This window comes from Rhizophagus irregularis, chromosome 3 (genome assembly GCF_026210795.1).
Source record: "Rhizophagus irregularis chromosome 3, complete sequence".
Lineage (NCBI taxonomy): Eukaryota > Fungi > Glomeromycota > Glomeromycetes > Glomerales > Glomeraceae > Rhizophagus > Rhizophagus irregularis.
The window spans coordinates 1,023,846-1,047,847 of NC_089431.1; the positions used below are offsets into that span (position 1 = coordinate 1,023,846).

Below are 24,002 nucleotides of genomic sequence, written 5' to 3' on the forward strand. Positions count from 1 at the left end.
GTCATTCATAAAAAAAAAGTTCATAAAAACAACTTCTGAAAAATTTTGATAAAAAATTTTTTTTTTTTCCATAAGTATAAACTAAGACCCGAGATCGGCACTCATTTACAATTAGCTCTTCAGGGCCAGAATTACGTAATGTCGCCTGGCATTATCCAAAAATGGAATGATCTACATAGTATTTACTACTGTTACCTTTCATGTATTGCTCGGTATTATTATTTATTTTTCGCATAGAATGTTATATAATTCTCCATTCATGTTACCAAATGGCTTAACAATAATTCAGTTAGATAATGATATGGTGCATATTTTTTGTATACGTTAAGCTGTATTAAGCTGTAAATAAAATAACTTTACGTTCACTAAATTTGTTTCATTTATTATTAAGTAAACAACAGTAATATACATATACTGTAGTTAACACATTTATTGTTAAGTATGGAATTGTTAAAAAAGATATTCAAAAAAAAGCCAAGAAATACTAGTATGGAAATTTTGAATAAATCATTCAAAGAAAAGCCTAGAAATTTATGGAAATATGTTGATTGGGATAAATATCATGTAAATGCAATTTCACTTTATAATTCATTATAAATAATGTAATTTAAATAAATAACCAATATATTTTTTAATCATTTATTTAGACTCATGCTACAGTTTCTTCTATTGATTCAACTACCAAATCAGATGATATTGATGATAGAATAATCTATATGGATGAAATAGAGAAAAGAAAAGAAATTTTTGGTATATGTGGGGAATGCAATGAACCTGGCACAGGAGGTTATTGGTGTCAACCTTGTAATGCCAAAAGATTTAAGGAAAATTTTAAAAATTGGACTAGCGGAAATGAAGATGTTGATGAACTAATACAACATTCACAACTTAATGCTATACATCATAAAACATGTCTTGAATGGATACCTTTTGAAAAATTTCAAAGTATTACTTATATTACCAGAGGAGGCTTTGGTAAAATTTATTCAGCTAAATGGCCTGAAGGACGTATTGGTTATTGGGATATTGAACATCGAAAATGGATTAGAGCTACAAATTATGAAGTCGCATTAAAAAGCTTGGATAATTCTTCTGAAATTAGTACTGATTTTTTAAATGAGGTAACCAATTTTATATTTAAATTAACATTGTAATTTTATTAAATTGTATTTTTTTAAATTTCAATTATTCAATTATTAGATCAAATCTCATCTTCAGATTTATATTTAGGATATTGTTTTCTGCTATGGTATAACTCAAGATCCAAATACCAAAGATTATATGATGGTTCTAAATTATTGTAAATATGGAAATTTAAGAAATTACTATTTAAATAATTCTAATGATTGTATGAAACCTTGTCATTTATCAAGAATTGCAAATGGACTGTTAAGTATCCATAATGCTGAAAAAGTTCACAAAGACTTTCATTCAGGTAATATATTGTTTAGTGGGTCTATGTTTATAAGTGATTTAGGAATGTGTCAACCAGCAAATAATAAAGAGAAACCTGATAAAAAGGAAGGAGTTTATGGAGTATTACCTTATATGGCACCAGAAGTTTTACGTGGATATCAATATACAAAAGCGGCTGATATTTATTCATTTGGAATAATTATGAATTAGTACCTTTCTGAAGTAATTCCTTTTAATGATATACCTCATGATCATATTTTAGCTGTCAAAATATGTAAAGGTCTTAGACCAAAAATTTCTGAAGGCATTCCTAAACTATTTGTTGATTTAATTATGAAATGTTGGGATGCTAAAGCAGAAAATAGACCAACTGCTAAAGAATTATATCAAGTATTAAAAAAATGGGATAAAGAAGGTGGTATTAATAGTGAAATTTATTTTCAGATGAATGAATATGAAAAAATTAGAAAACACAAATTGGAAAGCAAATCAAGTGAAAATATGTCTGAAAGTAAAAAATCTCATCCTCAAGCAATCTATACAAGTAGACTTTTAAATTTCAAAAATCTTCCGGAACCATTAAATTCTTCAGATTTATCATTGTTTCAACTTAATTCAGGTAAATATTTGATTCTATTAGTTATGGAAAATAATAATCATTATTAACAATATCTTAATAATAGATAGATGATGTCCCATCAGTATCAGCAAATCCAAGTAAGTATAACCAATATTGTAGTTATAAATTTATATTTTGTTTTAACATTATGTTATTGTTTAATTTATAGTTTCAGAATGCTTTGATTGTAAAATTTAGTGAATCAAGTAAAAAAAATTTATTTAAAATAATTTATTATTTTATTAATAATTTTCTCATCTAATTTTATTTTCAATGAAATTAATCAAAGATTCAAGACAAAGATAATTTGAATGATGAGTCTTAGATAGTTGTAGATTTCTACGGGAATAATCAGGATATTATTTAATAAATTTAAAGTTAGTATTTAAAAATTTTATTAACTTGGTTTATATTTTTATTTTTAGAATTATATTTTAATGAAATTTTTATGAAAGGATCAAATGAGCAAAAGAAATTAGGAAATATATTATTTTAGAGTTTTATAAATAGATAATAACATTTACTGTAGCTGACGTTCAAACTTTGATTACAAATGTTATTGCTTAGCAAATAGCATTATAAAAATAATTACGATAAAAATCTTAGGTTAGTGAACACTAAGAAAAATTAGCATTGGTTATTTATTATCTCTATATTTAAAAGCGATATATTTTTATACTACTATTAGTTTTTTATCTGAATAAATTCTTAAAATAATTTTTTTTTCTTTTTCTATTTAAGATATCTAATACTTATTTAATTGATCTGTCTAAAATTATTTCGGAGATGAGATTAATAAAAAATTTGTATATTTTCTTTCGTGAAACAGCAACTGCAATTATATCTGTAGTAACCCCGGAAAATATTAGCTCATCTATTATTTTATAATACCTTTTTTTTAAATTTCTTAAAAATAAATAGGTTTAATAGAATATATGTTCATAAACAAAATAATAAACTGACCAAAATTAAATCAGTCCAGTTAAGAATTTAAGAATTTCGTCTCCTAAAATTTTTTGGCTCCAATTTAATTGATTATATCGATCACGTAATTTATGGACTGTCGGACTAAAAAAATGATATCAAGGTTCTGAGAGTTGAAACATTAGAAGTGAAAGAGTTTTCTAGGAAACATTTACTTTCATCGAAACAAGAAACATTCAATCTACGGAAAGTCGGAAACATGATAAGACGATAATAATTTTATTCATCAATTAAAGTTTAAAATGTTTCGGGCGAAAACAATTGGTGAAACGTTTCGCCCATCTTGAGTTTCGGTTTCGGCTGTTCCGAAACTGCCGAAACCTGGTGAAATGTCCGAAACCCACCGAGTTGTCTCTCGGTATGTGACTAGGTGTAGCATCCGTATTTAGAAGTAAGATAGGAGTTTGTGGTTATACTAATTTTCGCCCCTTAGTTCCATTGAATCCGGCTGGTGAACCGGGTCCGATTGATCAACATCCGGAATTTTTTGATTTGTAATCATCCGGACCCATGACTTCTGCCGTAATTACATGGAATCCGAGCTAATTCCGCGTCGGATCCAATGGGGAAAATTAGTATAGACATGATGTACGAGTCCCCATTTGACACTCGCTGTCACATTTATCATAATTCAATTAGTTGAAATTTGGTTGTAAATAATTCTTGTAAGTAGAAGCTTGATTTTTATAAAATATAATTAATTGTGCACTAAATTTAAAGAATTTTACGAATTTCTTAGTAAAAGCATCATAACCAGTTGAGTTGTGTTGAAGATAAAAGAAAAAAGAAATAGTAATAATAAATGTTCATAGAATAACGAACGTATCAAAAAACCGATAGAAACAACTACGGGAATAATACATGAAAAATTTATATTTGCAAATTGGAACATATTGAACATATTGAAAAAACATGATATTAAAAACCATAAACTTTGAAAATACTATTCGCAAGATATTGTAAAATATGGTAAAGAAAATACACACACATATATATATATTTAACACTCTAATTAAAGTGAATGAAATAAATAAATATGAAAAACACGAATGATGAAAAGAATTTAGGAGTGATAATAAAGAGAATAGAAATAGGTACATTTGCGATTTTGACATATTGAATAGTATATTGGCGTATAGATTATCTATGATTGAAAAATTTAAGACGAATGGCGTGTAATTTACAACTTATGAAACATATTTAACAACCAATTACAGCTGATTTTATAATATACGGGATAATCGCCGGAGATCCTGAAATCGTATGATTATACTTTATAGCCAATTAAAAATTTAACATGGAACTCATTTAGTTTCACCAATTTCGCCATGTTTCGGCAGTTTCGCCAGGGTTCGGATGTTTTTGTTAGAACACTAGTATATTTATTAATCATTACACTTATTTTTAATTGCCACGTTATGCTGCGTACTTACCTCATTTGGATATATTGAATTATTATTAAGTCCATAAAATAGGATTTTTCATATTTATTTGTAAGATCCAACAATCGAGTTCCGGGATCGCATCTTTTTATTAAAAAAAATAAAAAGAAATTACTCTTAAAAATGCGTTAAAAAAGAATGTATATATTTATATCTTATTCAATATCTAGTAATTTTGATACTTTATATCCTCAAATACATATTTTTGAAAAAAATGAAACGTATGTTCTCTATCAATATCCTCAGAATTATTCGGTATATAGTATTTTGATTCCTTTTCTACTACTATATCCTTACTTTTACGTCCTGAAGATGAAATATTATTATTATTAAATCAATAACCTACCAAAAAAAAAAATATTATATATCAAATGAAGATTTCTCAAATAGAATTGCGATGTGTTGTGTTTTAAAAGAATTTGGAATTTAAACTTATAATAAAGAAAATTTGCGATACAAGGGGTACGAGTTATAAGAGAAAAAAGAATTTTTGAGCGAGAAATATAAAGATAATTTAAGGATAAATGACGTATAAAAAGGAGATTTTGTCGGTTGAACGTACATATAAGGTGACGAAAATTACAAGTGAAACCGTGGAATATAGAGAAGAAATTTAAATTAGTAAATAATTTATTTAATGAAGGAAAAACTTTTAAAAAGGATTTACGATATCAATATACTTATTTAGTTTCCCGCAATTTGAAAATAATTTTAAGCTAGTATCATACATTCTATCATATGAATATACTTATCGCTAACGATTGTTAATAACGTACTTTTTAAAGAATCCGAAATGAATTGGGATAATAAGTAAACAAGTAAATATTACTACGGATTTCCTTTATTATAGTTACGAGCGAAGAATAAGTGAACGGTATTAATGATAAAGTGAAAAGCACTTTAGAGTTTTTGGCATCTTTTCTGATAGAATAATAATATAGTTTCCTTCACGCAATTGTGACCGAAAAAAATAAAAATTCCGAAAATTTAACGAATTATAGAAAAGTCTGATTGCCCGAATAAGATGGTCAATGTGTTTCTGAAAATGATTTAGCTCGTTTCATATCATGTAATAAAATATATAAAATATACAATGTTCTTTACAGCAGGATTTACCCTAATCCTAACCTAGTTTAGACAATCACTTTGTGGCATGGGGTTACATTCAATACTTTATAGTTAATATGAAAAAAATAAGGTACGAAAAATATCCGAGTCAAAATAACGTAAAAATTAGTAACCATCGGTCTGGTTTTAAGCTTCAATACGTTTTGTTTGTTAATTAGCGTCCATAAAATTTTATATATATTACCAAATAAATTAAGCCATCAAATTAAATAAATTCTTCATAAATAAAAATTATAAATTAATATTAGTATTTAAAAAACGAAAATTATAAAACGCACCAGTGGTGTTGTAAACACCACATCACGTGATCATGTGTTACTGATCAGTTTATTTTTTTTGACGCGATTTATTATTTTTTCTGTTTCTTTTTTTTAGGTTTCTTTAGACACGACCATCTTTAGCTTTGGGATTAGGTTACAGGTAAGTTTTTTTTTGCTTCTATTTTCCTTTCTTTCGTTCATTAAACTTGCTTGTTCTTTTTTTTAGGCGCGGCTGTTTTTAGTTTCCATTTCGGCAAATATTTAAGGTGAATCTTACTTTCTTTTCTTTCTCTTTTTTTTTGTTTTTCTTTTCGTTCTTTTCCCTGTTCTTTTATTAACCTTTGTTTCTTTTTTAGACGTGTACCATTTCAGTGAAATCTGAGTAAGTCTCTTTCGTCTTTTTCTCTTATTGTTTTATCGCTGTTAAAACGATATTAATTATTTTTTTCTTTTTCTATGGGTGGTGTTCTGGCTTTACTTTTATTTTCCTTTATTTCTCTTACTTTCGTTTTATTTGTTTCTTCATTATTTTTTGTTTTTATCCATCCATTTCTGTTCATTTTGTTTCCTTTTATCTCTTTCTATTTATGTTTCGTTTCCTTCATTCCTTTGTTGTTCTTATTCCCTTTATTTCTTTCATTGTTTTCTATTCTCGCTTCATTTCTTTTGTTACTTTCATTCCCCTTCGTTGCTTTCACATTGCTTTTTATTCCCTTTTGTTCCCTTACATTTCTTTGTTGTTTTTTATTCTCCTATTGTTCCTTTTCATTTTTTTTTCATCTCTTTTGTTCCTTCTCATTTTTCTTTTGTTTCTCTTATTGATTTTTATTCCCTTTTGTTCCCTTTCATTTCCCTTTCATTTCTCTCATGGCATTTTATTCCCTTTTCTTTCATTGTTTTTATTCCCCCTTCATTTTTTTCATTGTTTTTTTTATTCTCTCTTTGCTTCCCTTTATTCCCCCTTTGTTTCTCTTGTTAAATTTTATTTCCCCTTCGATTCTTTTGTTCCTTTTTACTATTCTTCACTTTTTTTTTCATTTCCTTTACGGTTATCTTCGTTTTCCTTCATCCTCTTTCATTCATCTTTCGTTTCCCACTTATTCATTTTTTTCATTCATCTTTCACGTCTCTTTTGTTCATCTTTCATGTATCTTCATCATATTTTGTTTATCTTTCATCATTTTTGTTCATCTTTCATTTCCCTACATCACTTTTCGTTTACTCAACCCTTTTCATTTATCTTTCCTTTCCTTTATTTCCCTTGGTTTTTTTCATTGTCCTTTTTTACTATATTTTTTGTCCTTTCTTCATATATTGCAGTGCATTTACATACAGCATTACGGCATTTAAGTTAAAGTTATGCAATTACGACTTAATCAGCTATCGGTTATATCATAAAATTTTTTTTATAAATCATGTAATGCATTGTGGTGTAACATTTTTTATTGATCAAATAAAATCGAAAAACTAGCCAATAAAAAATTTTATAATCACGTGATTGTGGTGTTGAGCACCAGTGGTGTGATTTAGTATAGTCGTTAAAAAATACTATCATTATCAGTTAATATTTAATTTTTTTTAGCCCAAAATCTAATTAACAAAAATTCTGGACTAGTATATTTAAGTTCTTCTATAAGATCTTTTGTTATCATAATTTTATATTCTTCTTTAGAGATCCCTAAAAATGGACTTAAATTTTCTGTCGCTACTTCATTATCATGGTATCCTATAAAAATATCTTGTTTAATCATACCAACTTTACCACCGTTAGGTCCTAAAATATATGATTTCTCATCTCTATAAACTATTTGCGTATTTTGATTTGATTGAATTATTTTATCAAGATTTGGTATTATTTTCATATCTACTCCTCTTTGTAAACAAGATGTATTATCTATAAATTTTAAAAATAAATCTTAGTCATACTTTGATAAAATTGTTGGTAAGCAAATATGGGAATAATTAATTTACTTACGTGCTTCATATATTTTACTTAAAATTGGTCCAGCTCCCCTAAGTGTAAAATATATATCAAGAATTTCAACATACCCACCAGGTTTTGTTACTCTATATATAATAAATAAATAAATATTCATTTTTTAAATTATTTACATATACTGTATAACAAAATACATATAACTAACTTATACCTAATCATTTCAGAAATGATAAAGTTCCATTGATCTGCTTTAATAATGAATGACATTGGATCCTGATGTACAAAATCAAAGTTGTCATCAGGGAACGGTAATCCATCAAACATATCCGCTTTTACGAAATTTAAGTTTGACGGTTTTATCTAATTAAGTATATATTTTTATACCTAGTTAGTTAAATTTTTTAATTGTCACGTTACGCGCGCGTACTTGCCTCATTTGGATGTACTGAATTATTATCAAGTCCGTAAAATACTGATTTTTCATATTTATTTGCAAGATCCAACAACCACGTTCCAGGTCCGCATCTTTAAAAAAAAAAAAATTGTCAACAATTGCATTAAAATATATACATATATATATATTTTAACTTACCCAATATCTAATACTTTATATTTTCCTCGCATTAATCCTTCTTCAATTGGAGAAGAATAATTACCTTGAAATAAATACCTTTGAAAAAAATGAAACATATGTAATCTATCAATATCTTCATAATTATTCGGTATATAGTATTTTAATTCCTTTTCTACTTCTAAATCCATCGGTTTATTATCAATTTCTTTATAAAATTCTATTTTTTTACTTTTATGTTTTGAAGACGAATTATTATTTCCCATATTTTTATTATTATTAAATCAATAATCTACAAAAAAAATCATATTAAAATTTCTCCGATGAAATTGCGATATGTTATGCTTAAAAGAATTTGGAATTTAAACTTCTTTACAGAAACTTCAAGATCGTAGCGATGGCTTAATGCGCAGTAACTGCATATATGTAATTTCTTTACGATTACATAATGTGGTCACTATGTATTTATGACGCAGTTACTGCGCATTAAGCCATCGCTACGATCTTGAAGTTTCTGTAAAGTTACTGTAAACTCTGCGCCTGAGGTGGCAATATAACGAATAATAAAGGAAATTGTCGATACAAAGGGGTATGAGTTATCAAGGAGAAAGGACTGGGGTTAAGGTAATTTAGAGGTTTTTTGTCGATAACTTATATATAAGATGATGAAATTACAAAGGAGTGAAATAAGGAAGAGTAAATATTTGTAAAATATGAAAAAATATTAATAAATAAATAAATAAATAGTAAACAAAAAGGAAATTTTTTTTAAAAAAAGGATTTAATAAATTTTGTGATTTTTGTGATACATAGATTTTCAATGGATTTTTCCTTATCTGTTATTTATTTTTCCGCAATTTTGATTCGGTTACATATACAAACATACTATATTTTTCGCCGATTAGCCAAAAATTTATCCGTAATTAAAATTAACTCGTTGCTCTTAATATGACTAATTTAGAAAATTAACTTTCACAACATTTTTTAAAACAGTTGTATATATATATAACTTATTCAGAGATACGGTTTCTAAATAATAAAATATGCGCCTTAATTAATTTGTAATTATTCAGCCAATAATGTTACAGTTACAGTACCTCATGTGATACGAGACGTAATTTAATAAAAGCCGAAAGCCGAACTTGTTACAAAAAAGAAAGATTGTTTGAATTTTTAATAGGAATTAAGAACGCCGTAAAGAATAATCCTTATTATATTATATTTGTGTATATTATAATAATAATCCAAATAAACAAACTTTAAATTAAATACTTTAAATGTTTTTTTTTGGGCGTTTTTTTGGGCTCAAATCTACAAGCACTTAATTGGATCTAGTCACTTTTAATTTATTCTTAAGGTCATTTTAAAAATTATGTTCTTTAGAAATTCCTTTTTTAAAGAAATATCATCAGCTGCAAGATCAGAAACTGATCAGCTCTACATTTGGTCTAAACTCTATGAACTTTGTGTCATAATTTATTGCTATGAAATTATTAGTATATCAAAATGGGAAAATTTGCATTTACGCCCAGTTGAAAATATATATTATGGAGCTTATATATGAATTCTGGTAACGCAAATTATTTAAAGCAAATGGCGTTTAACTTTTTTAATTTAATTATGACCTACTTTTGAAAAAACGGAAAAGTTCAGTCTAAAAAAATATAACGAAACTGTTTATACCGAAATAATGTAACCGATTTTCTTATAATTAATCATGCTGGATATAACAAATTTATATAATAAAACGCTATATACAATGGAACAGTTATATTAAGTTATACCAAATTATTATGTACTCGAATTGGATTTTTTTTTTAATTATTAGGACATGGATGTTCTATTTTGCGCCAAATCATCTAATCATCTTTAGCACAGTATTAGACATGAGTACGTCATTGCAATTATGTATAATGCGTAATCACGTTGCAAAATTGTGATTACATAATACTATAAATATGTGGAATCTTCACGTGATATCGTTTCCACTCGTAATACATATGAATACTGAATACTGATTGACAAGTCAATTTTGTGTAATACGTAAACTCATGGTTATAGTATGAGTCATCGTAAAAACATCCCAAAATAATACTGATAAATTCAATAAAAGTCCTTTTTCGTTTATTTTCCCCCTCTTCCCTTCTCTCCTCCCCTACGAAAAAAAAATGTCCGGAATTTGTCACCAAAACTGTTCGGAAATTGTCCAGTATTCCTATAAAATGTCTGGAAAATGTCCGAAATTATGAAAAAATATGGTGTCCGGAATTTTTTGAAGTCCGGAATTTGTCCAGACATGAAAAATTCAGGACAAATTTCGGATAGATAAAACTGGACAAATTCTGGACACAAAAAATCCTGGACACATTTTGGACAATCTCTGGACAAAAAAAACTGGACAAATTCTGGTAGTTAGACGAGAAAAAATTCCAGGCAAATTCTGGACAATAAAAAATCAAAAAATGTAAAAAGCAAAAAACTGGTATTTAAAACCTCTGTGTGTATACTAAGTAAACTTAAAGAGCAAGCAAAAATACTATCTATGATGTTAATTTAAACTGCTATAAACAAGTATCAGTTAGGTATTTGTATAAAGGAATATATCATTGAAATCATGACTTGCCGATCATTTCAGAGAAAATTTTTTTTCCGGACAAATTCCAAATCCGGACAAATTTCGGACAAAAATCAATGTCCGGAAAATGTTCCAAATCTTGCGCGTTTTCGTATGTTTTCAGGACACTCATTTTGTCCGGAATTTGTACAATTATATTCCAGACAATTTCAGAATATTTTCCGGACGCATTTTTTTCGTAGGGCTCATATATTTTATTATAATTTTTTTCTCTTTACGTTTAACTGTTTACACGCACAATATGTTAAGTAATTTTTTATTTGGGTATTTTTGTTGGAACAGCATGATGCTATGCGTTGGGTGGGAGCATAGTGTGCTTACTTTGTAAGCCTGTGAGTACCAGGTTTTCTGCGGTCTTACAGTAGGGCTGGTTTGTTGTGGTACGGCATGGTGCTATGCGTAATTTTCATGGGAAGAGTATAGTACACTTCTTAGGAAGTCCCTTGTGGTAGGGCCGTAATATTTAAACAAATATAAAATAAAATTAATGAAAAAATGTGATATAAGCACAGTTTGAACATATGGATAATTTTAAGATTAAAGTTATCACTTAGGAATTGGTTGGAGAGACACACATTAAATATGAGCAGTTCTTGCAAGACATCCTTTACGCCAAGAAGATTACCACATTTAAAAGAGTTGTGCCACTATTCTCAAATGAATTCTAATAGAATAGATGGAAACTAATTATCATTAATCCAAATAATGCATAGTTTATATTTGCTTTTCAAAAAAAAATATTATATAATTAACATTTTATTATAAGGTAGTAACTCCTATAATTGGGTTTGAAATTTGTTAGTGTTTAATATTTAACATTTATACAGTGCGGTACCTCTATAACCGACCCAATTTTATAGTCATAATGTGACATTTTCAAAAAGATGTCACATTAGCAAAAAATAATATTTTAAAATTCTAACCGATAATTTTAATAAAGCATATCAAGAGCTTTTAAACTTATCGGGTTAGATTAAAAAATAATAAATTTTGCTAGTGTTACATAAGTTTGAAGTTCGGGTAATTTATTATGATAGGAAAAATTTGAGAATAAGTGATTTTTGTGTAACATAAAAAAAAAATAATTATTTGATAGTGCTTATTCAAACAAATCATTTTAGCTTATAAACTTACCCATACTTTATTAAAAAAATTTTGAAAAAAAATTAAAAAAAACTTTGATAGTTTTTATTTATTACAAATTATATTATGCCTATTTCTCAAAAAGGAATTACAGGAAAACTTGCTAAAAAAATATAAATCCCATAGAAAAGTTCCTGATGATATACTTAATCAAATTACTTTTAAATAATTATAATGAATAATAAATTATATATAAAAAATTATTCTAATTAACATTAAGTATTACATTAGCCAATCAAATTTATTTTAAGTCATGTGATTTTGTATTATGTCAGCAAAAAAAAAATTGAGAAAATTTTTTTATTTGCTTAATGATGTATCTTTTTAAAAGCTATCTAATTTTAAAATTTTATAAAATTCTGACCATTAGATCACAAGATATAAGGGGTACCTATTATAGAGGTACCGCACTGTAGTACAAATAAATTTTTTTTTTTTGAAATTTATTTTTACAATAAGATAAAAAATGACAAATCAGTTTGCCACTGTAATGGGTTTTCTGAAAATACAGTAAAGCCACATTGTCAAATAATCACTTTCTAGAAACTTATAGGTTAGTGATTAATTGTAATTATTTTTGTATTAGTTATTACCTCTGTTCCATAAAAAATTTATTTTTAATGTTCCTGAAGGGAATCATCCAATTTATGAAAATACTTATCATATCAAATCAAATGTTGAAAGAAAAGTTACAAAACCCAAAAATCCTGATAATTGTAAGTTAAATTCATTAATAATCATATTTTATTGCCCTATAAAAATTAATTGTCCGTAAAATGTAATAGTAAATAATTGATAAATAACGGTCATATAGATGTCTAGTAATTTAACTATTTTATATATGTATTTTAAACGTTAAATATACGGAAAAATGAGCCCATCCATTTTATGTTTGAAATTTAAATGTAAATTATTTGTTTATTAAATGTACTATTCTCACTAACCCATTCAATCAGTTATTCATCTGTATAATCTACATCCTTATCTATTACATAATAAGTAGTTTTAATCTGAAAAAACCCTACATAATGGTCTATAGCAAATGCATCAATGAATTCATGCGCTCCAAATTTTTGAAATGAAATAAGACCTGCACTATCTTCTCTAACATCTGCAGTCCAATGAATATATGCTAACATATAAGTTACTTTGTCAAATTCGTAAGCAAGATAATATTCAACCTGTCCATAAAATTTTTTCAATACAAATTCTGGTGTTTTCTGAGGAAATGAAGACCATCTATCCACTTCCATAATTACCTATAAATTTATCATAGCAGATAAGATTAATGATAGCAATTTCATAACATAAATTAATATAATAATACATGTACCAAAACTGAGTAATTATTGTGAGCCCAATCTTGATTTTGTCTTGCCCATTTGGATCCAATCTGGTGGCCCTTTTTCGTCTATAGGCGTCCATATTTCATGCCAAATGAAGAAAAGGACTATGAATTAAAAAAAAATAAATTATTTGATTAAAAAAAAGTCCTTTAAACAAATTTTCACATATAAAATTTGAAATTACCATTAACTTTCGGCCTCTAACATTGTGAGTCGTGGAAAAATGCTCTTTAATTTTTTTTTAATTCTGACTGCCTAAGATTATGCCTTTTTGATGGAGATCGCAATACTTCTTCAGAATCAGGTTGAGAATATGCAAGATTATTTGAATTGTGCTTGACTTCTTGTAAAGGAAATATTGCTGTATGCATATTTTGATAAAATTGTAAATGATTGAACATTTCCCATACATGTATATTGTTAATTATATTCTTGTAAGGGTGTAACCGTGAACGAGCTAAAGGAAGTAACATTCCACAGACTCTTTCAATCAGAAATTGCCATGTAGCCCAACATGGACCTGTGTTTTCTATACTATCGGCAATATGTAAAAGGTTGTGAAAGCATAATTTCATTGTACTTAGCCGCTCTTCCAAACTTTGATAATATTCTCTAAAATAAAAAATAAATTAAATATCAAGACTATACTATACAATTTGAAATTAAATTGATAATAAACTACTTACTTTTCATAATAATCATAAAAAGACTGAAATAAAAATCTAATATCATTTATATCTTGAGATGTTAATGATAATTTTTGATATAAACGTACAGCATTAACAAATTTTGCCCATCCTTTGTAATGTTTCTGTGGCATTCTACCTTTCAAAAGAGGCAATGAATACATGGTAATCCAGGCAGCCCATTCTTTAGCTTTATAACCTTTATGGTATAATACTATATTGCGTGGTGGTCGTCCAAAACAAGTTGGAAACTCTTTTCGTGCTTGATGCATTTCTTTACCGATAATCTTCCATTCAGATTGGCTAAGAATATAATCACCAATATTTTGATCACTATTATCATTAAAAAAAGTTCCGGTCCATAATTTGAACATGTAATAGGCAATATTCTCATATATAAGATGCATTAGATCAATCGGAAAAGAATTTGGAAAATGAATTGCTTTAAGGTTAAAGAGTATACTACGCCCTTTTATTCCTTATAAATAAATAATTATTAAAATTACTAAAACAATAAAATTTAATTAAGAGTTATATATACCAAATTCAGTTTCTAATTCTTTTCTTTCTCTTTTTGAATTTGCTTGGTTTAATTGAAAAATTCGATCTTTAAACTGCCTATGAGTTCGCAAAGGTAAATTTTCAGGATCATATCTTTCATATTCATTTTCTTTTTCCATAGGTGGTTTAGTAGGAAAATACACATGATTTAAGTAAATACCACGAATATCACAAAACCGGCACCCCTTATATGAATTATGGCCAGTTAATTGCATGAGTTTGGTCAATCCTGGAGTATCACCTGACCATGATAAAATATGGGCATGTAATAAAAATGTTTCATTTTTTAATCTGTCATAGCAATCTATCCCATCTAAAAGTAATAAAATATAAAATATTACTAAATATTATAAAATCAAAAAATTTAAATCAAAGAAAAATTACCTTCCAGTTCTTTTAATTCTTTAATTATAGGATACATAAATGAATTAAAGTCTTTGGGTTCTTTTGGGCCTGGAATAATTGCTGCTATTAAGAGATTTTCTTTTTTAACACGTTCTTCAGGACATATATTGGCATTAATTATAAGGACAACCCAGCAATCATCTGTTTTTTGTTGAAAGATTTGGTAGCCATCAACAGAACCCATTAATGCAACATCTCTATCATCTTCAAAATATCCATTAGATAAAAGTTTTTGGTATCTAGCGCCATCAAATATATCTCCAATTATTCCATCTAAACCAAATCCTTGACGACTTGTATAATTTGCACGATATCTCAACTCTTTGGAACGTTTTGGATCTTGATATTGAATTCTAAGATGGTCTTTAATGGAAAAAAAGGCCATTTGTTGTCGTGAAACATGTTTTCTAGTCTGAAATCTTGATGTTTGACAATATTCACAAAAATCATTGTCTTTATACTTTCCTGTATAAGCGCAACAAGAGTTGATACAAGTATCTACCCATGTAGGTTTTATTGGAACAATTGATTCTAGTGTTTTTTAAACTTGAAATAAACTAATATCATTACCATTAACTGCTACCATGGTTTGATGAAATGCATTATCCGTTAAGTTACACTGAGATTTAACTTGAAATAATCTTAAAGCACAAGTTAATTCTTCAGTTAATTGTATCTCTCCTTTAAAATCTAAATTAAATAAATGAATTAGATTTGAGTAAATATTTCAAATTATTTAATCCTTATATATTTTTTGTACCTGAATTATCTGCAGAAGATTCACTTAATTCAGAAAGTTCATCGATTACATTTGGAGATAATTCTTGCTCTACATCAGACTCATCAATATTAAAAAAACAATCATCTCGTCCAGAAGATAAATTTTCCATATTATCCAATAAACTTGATGATTCATTTAATCCATTTTCTTCCGGCCTTTAAAATTGTATTTTAATAAAAATTAAAAATTGAAGTACTAAAATTTATTAAAAAATATACCTATCGACACTTGTAGATATAATATTAGCTTCAGAAGCGTTAGAATGCAAAAAATCAATATTTTCATCTTGATCCATAAGCATAGAAGATTCACTTTCAGAACTAGAACGTATATCTGAAATACTTAAACTTGAGGTTGTTGAACTTAAAGTTGAGTTTATTTCTGCTGTTTTTTTTTCTTGTTTGCGATGTCTAGTTCTTGTAGATTTTGAAATTAAACATCCAACTCCTTCAGTGTCATTTTGACGACATTTTAAACATGTACAAAGAACTTTTTTAGATGTTTGATTTAACATGTTTAATATAAATTCAATCCAATCGAAAAAACAAACAATTTGTTAAATAGCTTAATTGTCTTACATATTTATACTTAAATGTATATAATTGACTTAAATGATAAATATTACAATATTATGATGTAATACACTTATCTATATATATACCTGATTAACTTTACATTAACTTTTTAAAGATATAAATACGTAAAGTTTAAGTAATTTTTTCAAACTAATTAAAAAACTACTAATTAATTATCTTCTTAATTATAAATATGTCCAAACATATCATTCAAAAATATCCAAAAAAAAATTTACTAAAGAGAGTTCAAAAGAGTTTGATAATAAAAGTGACTACAATTCTAACCTTGAAAGTTCAGATAATAATAATGATAATCAAAAAGAAGATATGTTATCAAAAATTTTAACTCGTATTACTGCCTTAGAAAATGAAAATAAGATATTGAAAGCTGAATTAAAAAATAAATCATCAGTTTCAAGTTCAAGAAATAAAGAAACTTCAAATATTATAAAGTCCAGTTCCAATAAATTTATTTAAAAAATGGATAGGGTGGTGCCTAAATTGACGTCCAAAAAGCATGCAGAATCCAGCTTAGAACAATCAAGCTCTGAACAAGAATCAGATAGTGATACAGAAGCAGAAGTATATGAAAAAGATATTTTACATAAAGATTGTAAGACTAAAGAAGACGTTTCACATGAAGATTGTATGACTAAAGATGCTTCACACGAAGGTTGTAAAATTAAAGATGATCTACCAATTCCAAAACCTGTCAACTTTACAAATTTGCATTCAAAATTGAACTTGAAAAAGAATGTATATCAAAGTTATAAGGTGAATTTAATAAAGTATAATATTAATTATCAAATATTAATTAATTGTTTTTTAATGTGTTTTTTTCTAATTTAGACTGCTTTCTATAACCTTGTTGATCGGCATACTTCTGCTGAAGTACAATATAAAAACCTTGATAAAAAAACTAAAGCTGGTATTATTCGCAAGTTTAAGAAAGATAATCCTCATTTTCCAAATTGCATTGGTGATTGGGCCTTAATATATCTTATGCGTCGTAAAATAAATTTTAATCGTATGTATTATATTACATAATTAATATTTTTACATTTGTAATAAATATAATTTACTAAATAATGAATTGTTTTTTTATAGGTGATAATATCTGCCGTCAGAATATGAACAAAAGGCGAGCTGTGAAAAATAAACCAGTTAATAAAAGACGTGCAAAAAATAATGTTATATACGCAAAAACACTTGGCAATAATACTGAAGAGCCTAAAATACAAGATACCTATCAGCAGTCTGAACAGTCTGAAGAAGATTTTAATAGTGATGACGAAGCAAGAAATTCAGAATGTGAAGATCATGAAAAGCAAAATGATGATGAGTTAGTACTACGTGATTCAACTAAATTTAATAAATTGGATGACTCTTCTGTGTATGTATAAAATAAATTTATTTGATTAATAATTAACTGGAATAATGGAGATATTTCCTTTAAATATTAGGAATGTCAAATCAAATCCACGACGAAACAATAGAAATAAAGAATCTATTGAAAAACAGCAAATTGAAAAACAGAACAAATTGCCAAATAAATCTTCAAATTCGTATGTATCTTTTAAATGTGTAATAAATAATTGATTTTATTAATATTTATTCTGTTAACATTAGAAAATCAACACCGCAGCCAACACTTCGTAGATCTTCTCGTAAAAAGACAAATGTTGAAAAACGTCCAATTGATGAAGGTAATAATTCAAGCAAACCTGCCAAAAAACGACAATATAAAAGGAAATAAAAGTCATAACTTTTACAATAGGAATTTACTATACATAAATTGACCTTATTATGTAACAATTGCATTTCACATTATGTTTAAACATGTTATTTGAACGTTATTTGTTCATTAAATTAGTGCTTATTTATATTTACAATACAACTTACGAATATTCAATATTGCATTAAATAAAATTATGTTTAAATAATAAACAAATAATGATATTTCGAATAATATATGGTTAAATAACATTTTTTTACATACATTTTACGGAAATTGTGTTTTCATAGGGTTGTTGATCTGATCATTAAATTTCTATACAAAATTAGTAAATATACTTCTTTGTTTACTTTATTTAATTAAATTAACAGAAACAATAATACTAATATTGTAAGTTTTGGAGTAAACATAAATATGAAATTAAAAAGAATAAACCATGGAGTGGTGAGGATATATTTCAAAGATGACCAAAGAAACAACATCTGAATACCTTTTAATATTAGGTTGTGGGACACATCTAATAATGTTAATATATGACATGAAAGTTTAGGAGGTTACCAATTTTTCTCTATCTCATGGGTACATGATTACAAGATGACATATAATGAGAGGCCATATATGTGAACTAATCAAAAGCAACAATCAATACAAGGTTCTGCAATATTCACCTATTCAGTTGAAAAGAATAGGTCAGATTCAGAAGTTCATATGGATTATAAGGATGATGATACAAATAGAAACAATGAGACAAATGATGAGAATGCAGATGGCATGAGCAGTAATAATCTGTTCTTTATTGTATATTATCAACTGTTTCAATTTTTTGATGTAATTACATTGTAATACCCCTAAAAATAATTAATTTTTAAAAATTTGTTGAATACCTGTGATTTTTTAAATAATTATCTAGAAAAGGGTTTATTGCCTATCCCAATTTGCGCAGTAAAAAGTCATTGTATAAAAATCGTGCAGTTTTTGTTTTATTTTTGTAATAATCATCTAGTTTTTGTTTAGTATTTGTATAATTGAATAAAATCACATTTTTTCATAAAATTTAATCATATGATTATTGTAGGCTTTTCATAACATTATTAATATTCTGATATTTAAATTTTATTTTGTAAACTTAAATGTATGATTATTGTAGATTTTTTATAAAGTTATTAAATTCTAACATTTATTAAATGGAAATTGTACAATTATTTTAATATGGATTTTTGAAATTTGTTTGAAATTTGTACTATTTAATGATTCGTGCTATTACTAATTACTTTCAGCATTTGAATTTATATAATTATCATTAGGATCATAAAACTATTTTCGCATGATTTTAAGAATCTATACATTGATCAATCACTCTCATATCAATAAATTGCTCAACTAGCGTATTTTTGCAATATCTTTGTTATATGGTGAAAATTAATTAATGGAATATCATATTCTATATGTAAAAAATATGCAAATATAAAATTAGAGAAATATGCTAAAATATAATATCAATATATGATATATATATATAGTTTAGGAATCATAAACTTTGTAGCCATGCTCAATTATTAAGGCAATGTATTACTAGACCTACACTAAAGATGACTTTAGCAAGGCTTTCTTTGTGAATTAAAAGAAATTTCATACACTTTGCCAGCTGGTGGGATAGCTTATGACCTCTAACCTCAAGTCTGTTTATACTAATAAATCCAGAATATTTGCATCGCTAATAAAAAGTATAGTTAAGGTACTTCGAAGAATCCCTAAAAAGAAAAAAATAAATAAATGAGCAATTAGTAAACATTCATCAAAATTAAAATAAATTACAGCTGAATATACTAAGAGATATAATCAATATATTAACCAAATTTTACGTGTCTAGATCCATCTAAAGAGCAAATAGTTGTAGGTTCAATATTTGTTAGTTTAGTTCTATTGATGTATTAGGGATTGGAACCGTCAAAAAAAAAGCTTAACCGGTTAATAACCGGTTAATTAGAGCATCTAACCGGTTAATAGTCGGTTAATTAATCAGTTAATTAACCAGTTAATTTGTAATGAGGCTAACCGGTTAATAACCGGTTAATATATAAATTTTATATTTTAACGTGTGTTTAGAGTCCTATTTTTTGTATTTTAACGCGCGTTTAAAGATAAAATTTTGTGTTTTTAACTAAATAGTATTATTTAAAAGTAATTTCTGGTAAATATTTATATTAAAATGTATACATTAGTAAAAAATTACATACAGTATATTGTAATTACTTACTACCCAGTCATGCAGTGGTCACCGGTATCAGCACTAAGTTGAAAAGTTTTTTAATTATATTTTTAGTTCTATCCGAAATTCCATTCCAATTCTGATGGCCACTGTAGTATTCAAATTTTTGCATTTTTTCTTATTTAAAATACTATACCCGATCATATGCTGATTTCTGCATAAATCAAAGTTATAACTTTAGAATATTTTAACATAAATAATGTTAAATTATAAATATCATATACAATATATTATATTAAAATATAAGATTGCAGGTTTATCATCAAATCTATTAGGGTAGGCAAAATTAAAGTTAATGCTAGTAAAGTTAAAGTTAGAAGTTGGCTAGGAATTACTAATTTAGGATGATCTGTATTTTAACCGGTTAAGTTAGCCGGTTAATTAGTCAGTTAATTTAACCGGTTAAATTAACCGGTTAACCATTTTTTGAGAGGTCTTAACCGGTTAACCGCCTTAACCGGTTAATTAACTGGTTAACCTTAACCGGTTCCAATCCCTATGATGTACTATTATCAGATTTGTCAATAGTTTCTTGAAAAATTAGTTCGTAATTAGGAAATTCTAAGTCTAAAATTTCAGTATTTTTGTCATTTTCTTCATCTTTGCTTGATTCTCGTTTCAAAATCTCAATATCTTCATCATCTTTATCAGATTCTTGCTCATCAGTACTTGATTTTTGAATATTTCCACTTTGAGAGTATTTTTTTTGATGACGTGTACGTGTTGAAATTGAAACTAAATTTTGGCCTTTGCATTTCAAACAATTACAAAAAACTTTTAGTCCTTTGTTACTTTTCTTTTTTTTCTTTTGACGGTTTTTAATAGACATTTGAATAATTATTAATCGGGATATTAAGAAAAATTGCTGCTGGTTAAAATATGGTATAAAATCTAATAGTCACACTACATTCCCTATAAAAAAATTAAATACGTTTTTTATAAAGTTTTTATACGATTTTTTTTCCTTAGAAATAACGTATCATAATAGGATACGGAAAAATGCACAATTCCGTATCACTAAAAATATGGTTTGGATACGGAATTTATATGGAATTTACATGATTTGATCACTGATTTTATCACGAAATTTATACGATTTGGTCATTGAATTTACTATTTGTATTACAGTTTACTATAATTGTATTTACATAAATCTAATTTCACTTTATTAAATTAAATAAAAAATAAAAAATAAACAAAGTACAAATACATTATGAAAATTCCCTCCTTATTAAAACCACCTATTGCAACAAGTTCAGGTTCATTTGGAGTCAAACAACCTAAAAGAACAAAAAAAAAAATTGGAAACAAAACCCCCCCTCATATAGTATCTGCAATCGTCCAAGTCACCAAAGGTCAGCATTCCTACAAAAAAAGAAAGAGAACTCCAGAATGTCTGACCTACATAAAAGAAAGAATTATGAGGCGTCTAATGAAAAAGAAACCAAAACAACAAAATAAATCCAAAACTGACCTACAAAAAAAGAAGACTCTGAAGCAACAAAACTGAAACAACCTACAAAAAGAAAAGAATTTGAACCCAACCAACAAAAAAACAAGAAAATTTGAACTGACCTAAAAAAAGAAAAAAAATCCTGAATCATCCTACAAAAAGAAAAGGACTCCCAAACTGATCAACAAAAAAGAAAAAAGAAACTGAATATTCTCACAAAAAAAATCTGCTGGCCTATGAAACAAAATATAAATAAAGAAGAAAGGGGAATAAAGAATAAACCAAAAAAAATATTACAGTCAACTCCCTCTATAGTCACTCCCGTTATAGTCACATTCTACTATATAGTCACACCAGTTGAATGTTCAAAACACTTTATTATTAAAATCTATCCTATATAGTCACAATCTATCTATAGTCACTATCACACCTATCCTCAAAAATCTTATATTAAAAAGAACCATTTATAATCACAGTTATATAAAGAATATATTAAATAACTTGGCATCTAATAATCGTACAAAGATGTACCATAGCTTGTTAGAATTGTCTCACTGAGACGAATCGAATGGTGGTAGTTTTATCCTTTCATGATCACTGGCTGATGAGTTATTCAATAAAATGTTAAGAATCGGCATTATTATATTTCTTGATTTACGTTTACTGCGCCATTTAACATTTTGCTGAATTTCTCGGTACCTAGTGATTATAAAAAGACGATTAATAGCTCGTTGGAATCCCCTCATCAAGACGAATCGAATGGTGGTAAGATCATCTCTCTGTGATCAATATTGACGGAGTTACTACTTAAAAACCATTTAATATTTTTTAATTTCGGAAATTGATCTAGTGATTGGATTTCGATGTATTTTATACCATTAGATTCGTCGCATCAAGACGAATCGAATGGTAGTAAGATCGTCTCTCTAGGATCAATATTGGCAGAGTTATTACACAAAAACCATTAATATTTTTTTAACTTCGGAAATTAATCTAGTGATTGGATTTTGATGTATTTTATACCATTAGAACCGTCTCATCGAGACGAATCGAATGGCGGTAAGATCATTTCTCTACGATTAATATTGGCTGAGTTACGATACAATAAAGTTTTAAGTATAATTTTGGCCAAAATTATGTTTATTTTTGGCCGGAATTATGATATACTAATATAAGAAATTTTTTATATAGTCACATCTCTTTATAATCACCAAATATGGACTGTCCCAAATGTGTGACTATAAAGAGAGTTGACTGTATTTTAAAAAGAGGGATAACGAAGTTAGGAAAGTTAAAAAAAAATTTTTTTTTAAAGGGAGGACGTCAAAGTTAGAAAAATAAAAATTTTTTTATAAAGAGGAAATAGAAAAATTTTTTTTAAAAAAAAGAAGAGTGGGAATAAAAGAAACAATTTTTTTTTAAAGGGTGACGAAAAAAAATTTTTTTTCAAAGGAGAGTGACGAAAAAAAAATTTTTTTTAAAGTGAGGTACGAAAAAAAAAAATTTGTTTTTAAAAGGGGGTGACGAAGTAAGAAGAAAAATTTAGAAAAAATAACAAAAATAAGACAAGAGAAAGAGAAAGGAAAGGAAAGACAAAGGAAGATCGGAAGATCAAACTCATCAAAGTAAGGGTTTATATAAAATCAAAAAATGTATCATAACAAAACAATAAACAATCATGTGATCTCGTGTTATGATACGGAATTTTTGTAAAATTATCTTCTAAATATATTAACCGTTAAGTTTAAAAATTCCGTATACATTCCGCATGATTAATTTTTTCTGTATACATTTTCTTATACATTAGTTTTTTCAAAAATGAATTGCTTATTAAATATACGGAATTTGTATACGGAATCTATAGAAACGTACATAAAATGTATACAAAATGTATCCTTTCCGTATACATATTTCTTATAGGGATTCCTTATTTATATAACAAAAAAAACTTTTAAATTTTACTTATTATAGTAGACAATAGATCAATTAAAAATAGTTATGCAATAAGAATTTAACTTAAATAATTATGACGTATTATAAGTTTATATAATTCA

General features: G+C 26.9%; 4 protein-coding genes across 4 annotated transcripts; 2 read left to right on the forward strand and 2 right to left on the reverse strand.

The window, feature by feature from the left end:
• Positions 1–441: 441 nt before the first annotated feature.
• OCT59_020281 (uncharacterized protein) lies at positions 442–2,233 on the forward strand (the record flags this gene model as incomplete). Its single annotated transcript, XM_066149086.1, has 6 exons — positions 442–564; positions 648–786; positions 1,262–1,560; positions 1,627–2,035; positions 2,104–2,133; positions 2,205–2,233. The coding sequence occupies 6 exons, from the start codon at positions 442–444 to the stop codon at positions 2,231–2,233; spliced, it is 1,029 nt and encodes a 342-aa protein (XP_065990033.1).
• Positions 2,234–7,417: 5,184 nt separating this feature from the next.
• On the reverse strand, positions 7,418–8,625 carry OCT59_020282 (uncharacterized protein; the record flags this gene model as incomplete). Its single annotated transcript, XM_066149087.1, has 5 exons — positions 7,418–7,743; positions 7,825–7,916; positions 8,000–8,117; positions 8,216–8,313; positions 8,381–8,625. The coding sequence occupies 5 exons, from the start codon at positions 8,623–8,625 to the stop codon at positions 7,418–7,420; spliced, it is 879 nt and encodes a 292-aa protein (XP_065990034.1).
• An 8,346-nt stretch (positions 8,626–16,971) lies between these two features.
• On the forward strand, positions 16,972–18,247 carry OCT59_020283 (uncharacterized protein; the record flags this gene model as incomplete). Its single annotated transcript, XM_066149088.1, has 5 exons — positions 16,972–17,265; positions 17,341–17,518; positions 17,599–17,884; positions 17,955–18,056; positions 18,121–18,247. 5 exons carry the CDS (start codon positions 16,972–16,974, stop codon positions 18,245–18,247), a joined length of 987 nt encoding a protein of 328 aa, XP_065990035.1.
• A 2,744-nt stretch (positions 18,248–20,991) lies between these two features.
• Positions 20,992–22,099, reverse strand: OCT59_020284 (uncharacterized protein; the record flags this gene model as incomplete). The annotated part of the gene is made up of 4 exons (XM_066149089.1): positions 20,992–21,242; positions 21,737–21,775; positions 21,846–21,896; positions 21,970–22,099. The coding sequence occupies 4 exons, from the start codon at positions 22,097–22,099 to the stop codon at positions 20,992–20,994; spliced, it is 471 nt and encodes a 156-aa protein (XP_065990036.1).
• Between the last annotated feature and the right edge of the window lie 1,903 nt (positions 22,100–24,002).